Source organism: Nothobranchius furzeri, chromosome 3 (assembly GCF_043380555.1).
Source record: "Nothobranchius furzeri strain GRZ-AD chromosome 3, NfurGRZ-RIMD1, whole genome shotgun sequence".
Classification (NCBI taxonomy): Eukaryota; Metazoa; Chordata; class Actinopteri; order Cyprinodontiformes; family Nothobranchiidae; genus Nothobranchius; species Nothobranchius furzeri.
Window position 1 is genome coordinate 78,001,063 of NC_091743.1, and position 14,011 is coordinate 78,015,073.

Genomic DNA, 14,011 nt, shown 5'->3' on the forward strand with positions numbered 1-14,011 from the left:
CGCAGAGCTCTGTGTCCAAGCACATTAACAGACAGGCGAAGGGACGGAAAAAATGTGGTAGAAAAAAGTGTACAAGCTCTAGGGATAACCGCACCCTGCAGAGAATTGTGACGACAAACCCATTCAAAAATGTGGGGGAGATCCACAAAGAGTGGACTGCAGCTGGAGTCAGCGCTTCAAGAACCACCACGAGGAGACTCATGAAAGACATGGGATTCAGGTGTCGCATTCCGTGTGTCAAGCCACTCTTGAACATGAAACAGCGCAAGAAGCGTCTCGCCTGGGCCAAGGACAAAAAGGACTGTACTGATGCTGAGTGGTCCAAAGTTATGTTTTCTGATGAAAGCAAGTTCTGCATTTCCTTTGGAAATCAAGGACCCAGAGTCTGGAGGAAGAGCGGAGAAGCACAGAATCCACGTTGCATGAGGTCCAGTGTAAAGTTTCCACCGTCAGTGATGGTGTGGGGTGCCATGTCATCTGCCGGTGTTGGCCCACTCTGTTTCCTGAGGTCCAGGGTCAATGCAGCCGTCTACCAGGAAGTTTTAGAGCACTTCATGCTTCCTGCTGCTGACCAACTTTATGGGGATGCAGACTTCACCTTTCAACAGGACTTGGCACCTGCACACAGTGCCAAAACCACCAGCACCTGGTTCAAGGACCATGGTATCCCTGTCCTTGATTGGCCAGCAAACTCGCCTGACCTTAACCCCATAGAAAATCTATGGGGTATTGTGAAGCGGAGGATGCAATACGCTAGACCCAACAATGCAGAGGAGCTGAAGACGACTATCAGAGCAACCTGGGCTCTCATAACACCTGAGCAGTGCCACAGACTGATCGAGTCCATGCCACGCCGCATTACTGCAGTTATTGAGGCAAAAGGAGCCCCGACTAAGTATTGAGTGCTATACATGCACATTCTTTTCATGTTCATTCTTTTCAGTTGGCCAACATTAGAGAAACAAACATTTTTTCATTGGCCTTTAGAATATTCTAATTTTCTGAGATACCAGATTTGATGTTTTCATTGGTTGTCACCTATAAATATCAAAATTAAACGTAATAAACATCGGAAATACATTGGTCTGTGTGCATTGCATGAATATAATGTACAAGTTTCACGTTTTGAATGGAATTACTGAAATATTTTCAACCTTTTGATGATATTCTAATTTACTGGCCAGCACCTGTACATTAGCACATCATAAAGTCAAGTTAGCGTTCGACAGAGAAGGATTTGAAAAAGAAGAAACTCTTTCAAAGATAAAAATCAGGAACTTCACAAGAACAAAAACTAAACAAAAATGATTAAAGAAATATAAAGTTGGTAAAAGTAAAAATTGTGATTAAAATGTGAGGCAGTTGGCTAGTAGACGTTAACCATTAGCATTAGCAACTGCACCACACAACAGAACTCCTCCAGGCTTGTGTTATTAGTGGAGATAAAACATCAATGTTACAAAGACACAGTCAGAGGAAGAGTGTTGTTGCTTTTAGCCAATCGGAGGAGAGATGTCCAAATGTCAGGAAGTAAGACTTCCTGTGGTCTGAAGCTCAGCTCTGATCTGGTTCACTTCTAGTTCCTGAAACAGCACCAGAGCCTTTTTCCCTCAGAGATTGACTTGTACTGATTCATAATGGAGACCATTGTAGATGTGTTGGAAACACAAATGAACTTTGTCTTTAAGTCACATCTTAATGGTTCCTGCTCCTTCAATTCAGTTTACAGTAATTCAAAATATTAATCCCAGAGGGAAATTAGAGGCCCAGACCAGGAGAAAAATATTTATTAGTTAGGAGACTGACAGGTGGAATGCAGTCTTCCTGCTGATAAAACGACTGATGAGGAAAAGCTTCATGTGGGAAAATAAACTGGTCCACCACCCCACCCGCTTTTCCCCCTTCTTTCAGGACCTGGCAGCCTTGGTAGCCAACGGTGCGATGAACAGCAAACCTCCTGTCACACTCCGACTCGTCATCCCAGCCAGCCAGTGTGGCTCACTGATTGGAAAAGGAGGCTCTAAGATCAAGGAGATCCGAGAGGTGAGTGAGGAGCAAAGCCAGCAGTAAACAGCTGTTTAGGACTGACTGAAGGCATCAAACATTTATATATTATTTGATATGGCGCGCTGTGGGGGCCAAAATTAAGACTGTCGCCCAGCAGCAGGAGGCTATATAAACTCTGAAGCAAACTACCAACCTGATTAATGATAAGCTGGCGCCGATAACTGAGAGGCTGGCGCTGCTTACTGAGAAATAGCACCTTTACCGGCGTTACTACTAGATACAGTAGGGACTAGCAGCCCTCGGCTGGTCATTGACTGGTTTACACACTCCCTCTGCTGTCTATTAGCATGTATAGGCTAGCGTTAGCTGGGATGGGCTGGTGTTAGCATCGGAGAGGCTAGCCATTAGCGTGCCTAGGCTGGCCACTAGCTGGATTTCCTACCCCCTTGATGGACCATTAGCATGGATAGGCTGGCGTTGGCATCGGAGAGGCTAGCCATTAGCGTGTCTAGGCTGGCCACTAGCTGACTAGTGACTCTCCGAGACATACTAATGGCTAACCTCTCCGATGCTAATGCCAGCCTATCCATGCTTAAGGTCTGTCAAGGGGGTAGGAAATCCAGCTAGTGGCATGCCTAGGCACGCTAATGGCTAGCCTCTCTGATGGTAACTCGAGCCTATCCATGCTAATGGTCCATTGAGGAGGTAGGAAATCCAGCTAGTGGCCAGCCTAGGCACGCTAATGGCTAGCCTCTCCAATGCTAACACCAGCCCGTCCCGGCTAACGCTAGCCTATACATGCTAATAGACAGCAGAGGGAGTGTGTGAACCAGTCAATGACCAGCCGAAGGCTGCTTGTCCCTAGCGTATCTAGTAGTAATGCCGGTAAAGGCGCTATTTCTCAGTAAGCAGCACCAGCCTCTCAGTTACCGGTGCCAGCTTATCATTAATCACATCAGTAGTTTGCTTCGGAATTTATATAGCCTCCTGCTGCTGGGCAGTAGTCTTAATTTTGGCCCCCATACCACACCATAATTTGACGCATCAGACTCATTAACTAATCAGGCAACAGGAAGGAGCATCAACCCAGGAATACCTGCTATAAATTTTGAGTGATCTTTTCTGTGTTTAAGTATGTTACATCACACACATTTCTCATGAAGTGTGTGTGATATCAGCAGCTAGCCAACACAGCAATAACCACAGTCTGTACATGTCCTACACAACCTCTACCAGGCTGGAGGAAGTCCCACCCCGTTCGAGAAGAAGACCATCTTTTCTAAAAATCACGACACCCTTCACAAAAACAAAATTATGTATGAAAATATTTCTAAAATGATTAAAAATATGTTTAAAAGGAGAAAATGAAAAAATGTAAGGAAAGAGGGAAATCAGTGGATCCTGGGAAAGGAGGAATAAGAGCAGAACCAGGAGAGGGAGAAGATGAAGGTCCCACCAAAACCTGAACAAGTGAGTTTAAAGGAGACCACTGAGTCCACTGATCTCAGGCTCAGGGGGAAAGTTTCAGAGTCCGGGGGCCACAGCAGCAGATGATCTGTCACCTTTGACCTTTAGCCTGGTGCTGCACAACCACTGGACCTCAGGGACTTGCTGGGGGTGTAGGGACTGAGAAGATCATCAATGTATGGTGGTGCTTGTCCATGTAAGGCCCTAAAGACCAGAACCAGGATCTTATTATTAATAATAATAATAATAATAATAATGATGATAATGTTAATAATAATGCATGCTATTTAAAAATGCCTTTCAAGGGACACAAGGACACTTTACAGCAATTAAATAACAACAAAAAAACCAAGTTACAAACAGCAAAATCACATTGAAGCCTAAAAATTCCAACTATATAATAAAATCAGTGAAGATGTAAAAGGTGACACTAGCAGTCTGAGACAGGTGGGTTTGAGTCCAGACTTAAAGGAGGAGAGCGAGTCAGAGTTACAGATGGCTGAGGGAGAAACTCCAGAGACGTTTTTTTCTCTTTGCACTGCAACGGCACTCTTTTCTGAGTGGTGCAGATCCAGCCGTTTCCACGGTAACAGCGTAATTCAATAAGGCCAGAAAAAGGGCTGAATGAGAAATTCAGAGTGATGTTCTAAAGTGTGTGTGTGTGCGTGTGCGTGTGTGTGTGTGTGTGCGTGTGCGTGTGCGTGTGTGTTTAGACGACAGGTGCACAAGTGCAAGTTGCAGGTGACCTTCTCCCCAACTCCACGGAGAGGGAGGTGACGATATCGGGGGGTCAGGATGCCATCATCCAGTGTGTGAAGCTGATCTGCACCGTGATTCTAGAGGTACACACACACTGTTCTGTTGCTAGTTTGACTCCCTGACTCGTAGCTATCTGATGGTTTTAATGAATCTTGACTCTATATTTTTCACTAATCAACAATTAAATGAAAGCTGACAGCTCATTGGTACTTTAGTCATTTTAATCTGGAAGTGGTTACACTCATTAAATGATCAATAAAATGTGATATTCCATATAAATATGACTTATCAATCTGAACCATCTTTGAATGTTTGATTTAGTATAAACTTATTATTTTGGCTATTCAGGGAACACACACTTCATCTTAATTCAGACAATGATATAGTTTATAAAAATGAATTTTATTCTATCTTTCTAAACTTTCTAAACTGATTTATTACTTTACGTGACAAATTATGCTGAATGATGGTCGTACAGGATAACAGACAATGAAGGAAACGATGGAACGTGAGCTAGATGTTTGTAGCAAAACCTTATTAAGTATCTGAGATTGTCTGATGCCTGGGTTGTAAAATCAGTCTGACTGTGTGGTTTACCAAGCTAGAGATTATTCATAAAGCCTTCTGACACCAGTGTGCAGGTCTATGATACCCGAGTTGGACGGCAGCTCTCGGCGGTCCGGAGGAAAGGCAGCCAGATTGGTGATGTCACCAGATGGAGTGGCTCCTGAAGTCTCAAAGAGGCGTAGCTCCCTTTGAGTTCAAATATCTTTGGCCATAAGATGCTACAGGGTCTGCTAGATAGACGTTCCACGTCTGAGGTGTTGTAGTGTCTGATATCACTTGCAAGCGTTGCAGAGAGGCTTTGATCTTGAGTCAAGAGAGGATGGTACTTGCTCACCCGGTCAGCCGAACCGGTAAGCGGCTGAGAACTGACTAGCCCAGAGCTAGCCTTCATTAACCAGTGTTTACAAATTCATTCAAACCAGAATTTAACGAGTTTAAAGGCATTACCAAAACCCCTCAGAAGATCCCTCCTTCCCTCAGACAGCTTATTCTTAGTGAGAAGCAAAAATGTTAAACATTGATGATGATCTAGTGCTGTGCCCAGATCTTGTTGTGCCGTTGACCTGATTCTTCTGGGAGGCCGACCCCTCCTGTGTGGACTTCCTTCCCTTTTGTTAGTTTCATTATCTAGAGAGTTAAATCTGAAAACTTCTATCTAAACTTCTATCTTTTACATCAGTCCACCTGCTTTATAAGTGGCTGGATTACATCAAAAATCACAAATGATCACAGTTTGCTCTCCAGTCTTCCCTTTGATCTTATGAAAAGCTGCAGGGAGTAAGTGACTGAATCTCCTCAGTGGGTCGGTTCGCTAATGAGTCGAGTAGAGACACAAACAGCTGGTTTCTATGGTGATCAATCAACAGGTTTTAATCCTCCGAGTTGGAGCAGCATCAGGTCAGAGTGGTTGATGTAATGAAATCTTTTCACAGCTGCATCCTGGGAAGTATTTGACGTTTCTGTCAGGGTGAACAGGTGAATGATGACCTCTGAGACCCTCTCCTGTCCCTCTGTCTCTCTAGTCTCCACCGAAGGGAGCGACGATTCCGTACCGACCCAGTCCAACTCCGGGAACGGTGCTGTTGGCAGGAAACCAGGTGAGCTGCTGGCAGGAAGTCAGTCACAGTCATCAGAGGGTTCATACCTACAGACAGAAACAGAGGAAAGACAGAACCCTTCATCCCGACAGACCCTTTACCACTTTTCCATAAGTGAAATGTTTAAGAGGTCGTGTTGGTGGATGAGGAATGAGGTAAAGCAGGCTCGAGTTTCCAGACAGAAATGAACACATCCTGCTTGTGTCTTAAATGCTTTCATTTTTCTCTGCATGAAATCAAAATATAGTTTGGATTTATGACAGCTTTTACCATTTATCTTTAGGTTTGGCAGAACATAAAGTACTATTTCTGGGTTTTTTTTTTGTTTTTGTTTTTGTTGCTTTTATCGTTTTTTACAGTGAAACGGTACAGCAAGACAGTTTTCCATGTAAATGGACAATAAAGTTTTATCTTATCTTATTCTGTTGAAACCAAAATCTCACAGAACTAAAGGAAAGTTCAGAAAACAGCTGTAGCCTCGAAAGGAAGCTGAGGTTCTGTGAAGCACAGTCGACCTCAGTTCCCAGACACAGCTGTAGCTCCAACAGAGCTACAAGAGGTTCCTACAGTTCAAAAGCACCTTCAGAGAAAGGTCACAGACACACAAATTGTTGACACAACTCACGTGCACGAGTACGCACGTCTCACAAAAACACACCAGTGCTCTCTCTCACACCCTGACTCCCTCGCTAGATAGCTGCAAACTCTCTTGGTTGAAAAGGAGATCCCCTCCCACCCCCCACTTGTGGAGTTATGTTGTCATTGCCTGAGTATATGCTTTTATGTTGAGGTGTTTTTCCTGCCAGCTGAACTCTGCCCTGTTGGGGACAGGAGGCTCATCCCTCCCCGCCCTTACGTCAGCCATTTATCTATAAAAGTGGAGACCCGTGACGGCTGCATGCCCACGGTCACGCTTCTTCCTGCGTATGTGTTTTATGTGCTGTATGTCGGATCTCGGAGTGGTTGTACTGAAACTACTTTTCGTTGGACCAAGATGCTGGTTCAGTGACAATTCTATTCTATTCTTTTCTCTGTGTGGCTGAAGATATTCGAGGCTTCAGACTTTGGGTCCCACCCGCTGTTCTCAATGGCCCAGGGAGGCATGGACCTGCAACAGGTGAGAGGGAGGGGCTTATTATAGCTGTCTGTAAGATGCACTGAAGCCACCCTTTAACCCAGAATCTCACCTGAGATGGACAGTTGGACTAAAATCAGCTGATTGATGATGCAGTCAGATAAAACAATAATAAAGTGCTTGTTACACAAAAGCAGGATCTTCTTTCATTGAGATTATAAAGCTGCTGATGACATAATATTTTGATCTGACTGGTTCATTTCCATCTGTTTCAGACATATGCACTACAGAGTCACTACAGCGTTCCACACTCAGAGGTAGAAACAACCTTTCCTGATTGTTGTTGTTGTCGTCATGGAGCTTTTATCTCCCGTTTCTCTGTCAGCTAGCGAAGCTTCACCAGCTGTCGCTGCAGCAGCATAGTCTGGCATCCATGGGTCAGTCGGCCGCTCAGGTCCTACCTGCAGGTAAAACTCTGCCTCCACACCACCTGACTGACTCAAACTCTTCAGGGATTAATAACTCACTCAGGTGGGATTCAGGGAGGAGGAAACACCAAACTACAGAGGAAGCCAATGAAACATTTAGATGTGTGTGTTCTGTCAATGAAACTTCAGACTTTTCACCTCAAACACATTTAGTTAGAAACTTTATTTGCATTTGAAAGAAGGGAAAGGTGAGGATTTCACAAGATTATATTTTGTTAGTTGTTTTGTTACATCACTTTTAACAAACATCAAAATAGTCTCTACAACAAAATAAACAAAAATTGATGATCCGTAAAACTTCAGAAAAGAAAAAGTGACGGGAACAGAAATAAGACGACTGCAGTAAAGGAAGAATCTGGGATTGAGACGGGATGTGACACCAGCTCCTGCCTAATGTTTCTTTGTGATGGTGTACAGCACCTTGGGCTACTACTGTAGTAGTGGAAGGTGCTGGAGGAGGAGGATGCCCATCCTACACATGAAATGAAAAACCAGGACTAACATTTCTGTTCCTGTTTTCTGACCTATTGGCTCAGATGGAGCCCCTATAGGGGCCGGTATACCGGACCGGTTCTGGTGTTCAGAATATTCAGATCAGTCTGTTTTCTCTCTTCCAGCAGGAGTTGAAACCAATTCCCAAATGACATCTCAGGAGCTCCTCATCCCAAACGATGTGAGTCAAACTAAAAGGAACTGATTTCATGTTTACATGGTTCTACGTTGGTTCTGTCTGCTGATGGAAATACGGCCATGCAGCTGACCGAAGCGCTGCCCAGTTTAAAACAAGCAGCTCATTTAGAACATCTGAAAGTTAAACAGAAGAACTAAACAGGCAGTTCAACCATAAAACACATAAATACACGCAATACACAGAAAAGGAGAAACACCTTCAGGCTTCATAATAAAACCAGGTTTAAAAAAGAAAGGACTAAAAAACAATAAAAACCTTCAAAATAAACAGAAGTAAAAATAAGAGGTAAGCCTGTAGATGTGGTACTGAAACCAGGTTTAAAAGTTCAAGTTAAGGAGAAAAAGTGTTTCTTCGGTCATGATTTAAAGGCTGGGATCGAGGCACCAGCCTAACGTATAATAGTTAAGTTACTGCTGTAGGATTAAAATAAGAATAAACTCTGGGAAAGTCTAAGTGCAAAAGGTGACCAAATAAAAACATGCTAATCAAATAAATATATAAAAATAATAGAATACTACAGATTTAATTTGGTGGTATTCTAAAAAGCTATTCTTATCTATTCCAAATTGGGAGACTATTCTATTAAATAGGATGAAGTCCAATCTTTCATATATGTATTCCAGGTATAGGATCCCTTTATTTTTCCAGTCCGGAAGGTTCATCATTTTATTATTTTGCAAAATGTCAGGATTATTCCAGATAGGTGTGCATCTGCATGGTACTAGTGAAGACTCTCATTTTTAGATACTCCCACCATGCTGTCATAGAGGTGCTGATACAAATACTTTTGAAGCCTTCATGTTTTCTTATGCTTGAGCTAATAAATGGTAAGTCTGAAAGCTCTATTGTATTGCAAAGTGTCTGTTCTATATCTAACCAGGACTCATCTAGTGGGTTATCTTGCAACCATCTTGGTATATATTGCAGCCTGTTGGCTAAGAAATAATGATAAAAGTTGGGTAGATCCAGTCCTCCTCTCTTTGGTCTTCTGAAGCATTTTTAAGCTAATTTGTGGAGGTTTATCCTGCCAAAGGAATTTGGTAATTCAGGAGTCCAGAGATATAAACCAGTCAGCACCAGTTTGGGATCATTGAAAATAAGTAATTTATTCTGGATAAGACCATCATTTAATTGTAGCAACCCTCCCCATGAGTGATATCGGTAAGGATTTCCATCTTGCAAGATCATCTTCCAATTTCTTTAAAAGTGGGATGTAGTTTTGTTTGGTTAGATCTGCTAACTTGGGAGAGACATTAATTCCCAGGTATGTGATATTCCCTGACTCCAATTGTATATTAAGTAAATTGACAAAAGAGAAATTAATTGGTAGAACTGTGGATTTTAACCAGTTTATAGAGTAATCTGAAACTTTTGAAAAAGAGTTTATCAGTTCTATTGAATGAGAGAGAGACGATTGAGAATTCCGGAGAAAGAGTAAAACATCATCTGCATAGACTGATCTTATGTTCTATTTTCTTACACTTTATCCCTTTAATACCTGTTGTTTGCCTAATTGCTGCTGCTAGTGGTTCGATAAAGATAGCAAACAGTGAGGGGGAGAGTGGGCATCCCTGCCTGGTCCCCCTCTGAAGACAGAAGCTAGCTGATATTTGGTCGTTCGTCCTGACACGTGCTGTTGGTGAACTGTATAATGTTTGTAGCATGTTCATGAAGAAGTTCCCAAACCCAAATTCATGTAAAGTTGCAAATAAGAACTTCCAGTTAACTCTATCAAAAGCCTTTTCTGCATCTAGAGATAATATACTTGTTTCTGTGTTTCTACTGTAAGAGAAATCTATCAAATTCAGTAATCTATGTGAATTAGTGGATGACTGTCTACCCTTGATGAAATCAGTTTGGTCAGGGTGTATTATGAAGGGGGTTACCTTCTCTAATTTTTTTTGCCAGGGCTTTACAAATTATTTTGAGATCAACATTAATAAGGGAAATTGGGCGATACCTGGTAGGAAATGCAGGGTCTTTGCCTGGTTTTAACAAGAGACTAATATTGGCTGAATTCATGTTTGGCTGTAATCTGCCACTCTCTTCGATTTCCCTCACCATTCTGAAAAATATTGGAGCCAGAATGATCCAGAATTCTTTGTAGAACTCTGCTGGAAACCCATCTGGACCTGGAGCTTTCCTATCAGGCATGGATTTAAGGGCTTCCTGGAGCTCCACTGATGTTAGTGGCGAGTCCAGGACTGTAACTTGGCTGTCTGATAATTTAGGAAGTGTTATCCTATCCAAGGGCGTCAGTTTGTTTTCAGAATTGCTGGGGACAATAACCATACACTTGAGTGGGGTTTAAAAATTGCTGGGGACAATAAAGTAGGCTAGCACAGGGGTCGGCGGCTCTTCCATCCATCTGATGCGGCTCTCTGTGCTTGTAAAATAATGAATGGATATTTAAATGAAAAGCTTTATATTTTACTGCATTAATTTTACATCTGTATGCCAATTCTAAATGTAAAGATTGTCAGCGTAAACCTGAACAGGTCCAACCCGGTCTTACTGTGAGACCGGGTTGACGCGTCACGCTTGTGCGTAATCATATGCGCTTCCTGAGCTGGAGGATGTCAGATTCTGGGCTTCTCCTCAGACAGGTTCCTGGATGCGTCGCCACATTGGAGACAGGAACAAGCGCTATTCAGCCAAAGTTTCATAATCAGGTGTGGCAGTGTGTCCTGTCACAGTGTCCCAATAGATAATGCGCCCTGGCTACTTGGCCAAGGGGTTGTCCCTTTGGCTGACTGGTTAGAGCGTATGACTCTCACCCGTGAGTCTGGGGATCGAATCCCGCCCGGGCCTTCATTTCTCCACCTTGCCACATATTGACGGATAAACTCAAGGATGCTGGTTGTTTTGAAAGAATTACCCCGACGCACACTGATGCGCATGGATGAGCTGACATTTTAATCGTTGCACACATCGCAGAGGTAACTTGATTCCCATCAGAACATCAGAGCTTTATACTGGACACTGTGTTCAGCGCGGCTCGGAGCGCCCACGGTGGACAGTGGGCTGAAGATCTGAGGGGTTCGCAGCGCAGTGCAGAACCGCGGTGCGTGCGATAAGATTTCCTCCCACTGAAGCGTTCTGGAAACCCGGTCTCTCTGAGGGACGTGTCACTTGGAAAAATGTTCTTTTTATGAAATGATGAAACTTTGGCTGAACAGCGCTTGTTCCCGTCTCTAATATGGAGATGCATTACGCATCCAGTCTGAGGCAGAATAGCTCTTCAGCTCATAAAGCACCTGTAGAGACATTTGATTACGCACAAAGTTTATGTGGAGCAGAAGCGGTCGGGCCACGGCATGTGAAATGTTCCTAGCCTACATGAAGTGTAACATTAATATGTTACTGGACACGCTGGTCTGGTTGGTTAGACCAGTGTTTGAAGTGGAAAACACACACACACACACACCAATTAAAATAATGCTGATAGCGTGGACTAGAAGCCAGGTGATGGTTTAGTATTTAAATGATGATCAGGCTGCTGTAAAATGTAATCTCCATCCACATCCAGACAGAATTATCCTCTATTCTGTCTCTATTTGCTCTGCTCTTGTCTGGGCTGACGTCGCTGATGGTGCGCGGCGCGCCTAACTAGCGGCTGATGCACGTTTTATGCATTTGGAGAGGTGGGCTGGAAGCTTTGCTTTTACTGGAAGATGGTCCACTTAATGCACAGGTGTAGACTACATATTAATGACAAATGAATGAAAATTAAACTGGGAGTTTTTACTTCATATTTTAGAAATTAAAATGACGGGGGAACACATTTATGACGTCTTTTTAAACTAAATTTTCTAGCGCGACCTGCCTGCTTCACTTAAGTCACTGCTTATTAAGGTCCGTCCAAAATTACCGTGGCCCACCCAAAAATGAAAACCTGGCGCCACGCCTGTTATAAACCTCTGCAAATTGTTGTTCTTCACTTTATCAAACTCAGACTTTGTACAGCTAATGTCAAGATGTAAAATTATGAATTCAGTCGAGCTCTTCCGTCCCTCCATCTCCTGCTCTCCTTGAACCCGACATCGGCTGTCAGAAGTGGAGGTGAAGAAGGAGATGAGGCAAACAGAGTGAGTGCGACGTAAAGAAACCAGACTGGTGAGGAGGTGAACAAAACTGAAGGAAAAGTGTGGGTGTTGAATCCCCCACGGATGCGACGCCCATGCGAGCAACCGGTACTTGCTGCTGTCACCTGTTGTGGGCAGCTCTCTGCTGTCTGAGGGTAGGCCCCGCCCACAACGCTGCATCTGCTGTGGCTCCCAGTGTTTTCTTTACTGTGGGAAACGGGTAATAATGGCTCTTTGATGGGAACAGGTTGCCGACCCCTGGTATAAGATCTGAGCTGGTAAAACAAAAATCCTCATCAGCAGGCTTTTTTTAAAGTGGGGGGGACACAGCTGCCAATCACAAATTTTGCCGGGGACATGTCCCCGGCGTCCCCGGTTAAAATGACGCCTATGATCCTATCAAGGAACTCATTGATCTCGTTATCTGATGGGTGTATCTGTGGTGAGTACAAAGTTTGGTAGTCTCTGAAAGTGTTGTTTATGCTTTCAGGGTCATAAACTATATTCCCGGTTGAGTCTTTAACAGCAGATATGGTAGTTTTCTCTTTATTAATTTTTAACTGGCTAGCCAAAAATTTACCTGATTTATTGCTATGTTCAAAATTTTCTGTTTGTAGTCTTTGTGCTAAAAATTGTGTCTTTTTGTCTATAATTCCATGAAGTTCGAATTAAGCTTTACGTAATTTGCTCATTAACTCTTCTTCTGTGGATGCCTCTAAAGACTTGATGATTTCCTCTAACTCCTGAATATGTTTGTTTTCTGTTTTTTTCTTATGTGATGAGAAAGAGATTATTTTACCTCTCATCACTGCCTTTCCTGCCTCCCAGAGAATAGATGCTGATGTTCCAGGCAGGTCATTATGTTCTAAATATAAAGCCCACTCCTTTTAAAAAGTTCTATAAAACATCTATCTTTAAGCAGTGATGTATTAAACCTCCAGTTTTTCTTGGTGGGATTGTCTTCTTGTTTACCAGAGTTAAAGAAACCGGAGCATGGTCGCTAACAACTATGGGGTGTATCTCGGTGTCTGAAATGTCAGCCAACAATGAGCTGCTGACTAGAAAATAATCCAAACGTGAATGAGAGTGATGGACGTGTGAAAAAAAGTATACTCTCTACGGTTAGGATGAAGAGATCGCCATGCATCACAAAGCCCATAATCACTCATGTACTGTTTAATATGTTAGTGGTTTGCCAATTGCACTGAATCCCAGCTGTACTGAGCCTGTCTGTTAAAGAGTTCATCCAAAAATTAAAATCGCCTCCAAGTATAAGTGGACAGTCCAAGTGTTCGGAGAGTACAGAGAAAAAATTATGAAAGAATGAAGGGTCATCAATATTTGGACAGTATATTCTGACAATGCATAAGCTTTGATTCTGTACAGATATTTTTAACATTATAGATCTACCCTCTGGAATATAATTTAATAAACTTTCTAAATTTTCTTCACTTACCTCCAGATTGATTTATACTTACCAGATTATTTTTTGCGTTGTCAGTAAATAAATTAGGCGAAAATGTGTCTTAATTGTTTGTGGGTGTTTGTTAACGAGCTGCCATCAGCTTCAAACGCTGCCGTGTATCCGGTGATCGGCTGTCAGCGCATGCTCCAAAAGCACCTGCTGTCTGGGTCTGGGTGGGGGCCTGGGGGCTCAGGGTGTTGGGGTGGCCGGCCCCGTGTGGAGATCTGGGCAGGGCCCTGGGGGTCGGGTCCTGACATGTATGCCGGTAAGAAGGCAGGAACATGCAGCAGTGCCTGGCCCGGGGTTCAGG

General features: G+C 43.2%; 1 protein-coding gene across 7 annotated transcripts in view; it reads left to right on the forward strand.

The window, feature by feature from the left end:
* Window positions 1–14,011, forward strand: part of pcbp4 (poly(rC) binding protein 4) — a 61,183-nt gene that overhangs the window by 38,017 nt on the left and 9,155 nt on the right. For 6 of the 7 annotated variants that reach the window (XM_015958308.3, XM_015958306.3, XM_054733166.2 and 3 more), the window contains 7 exons: window positions 1,912–2,043; window positions 4,188–4,316; window positions 5,823–5,897; window positions 6,943–7,014; window positions 7,248–7,289; window positions 7,358–7,439; window positions 8,078–8,133. In XM_015958308.3, the coding sequence (XP_015813794.3) occupies window positions 1,912–2,043; window positions 4,188–4,316; window positions 5,823–5,897; window positions 6,943–7,014; window positions 7,248–7,289; window positions 7,358–7,439; window positions 8,078–8,133 (588 nt within the window). The remainder of the gene's footprint in view (window positions 1–1,911; window positions 2,044–4,187; window positions 4,317–5,822; window positions 5,898–6,942; window positions 7,015–7,247; window positions 7,290–7,357; window positions 7,440–8,077; window positions 8,134–14,011) is intronic. The other variant, XM_015958307.3, reaches the window with a different exon arrangement.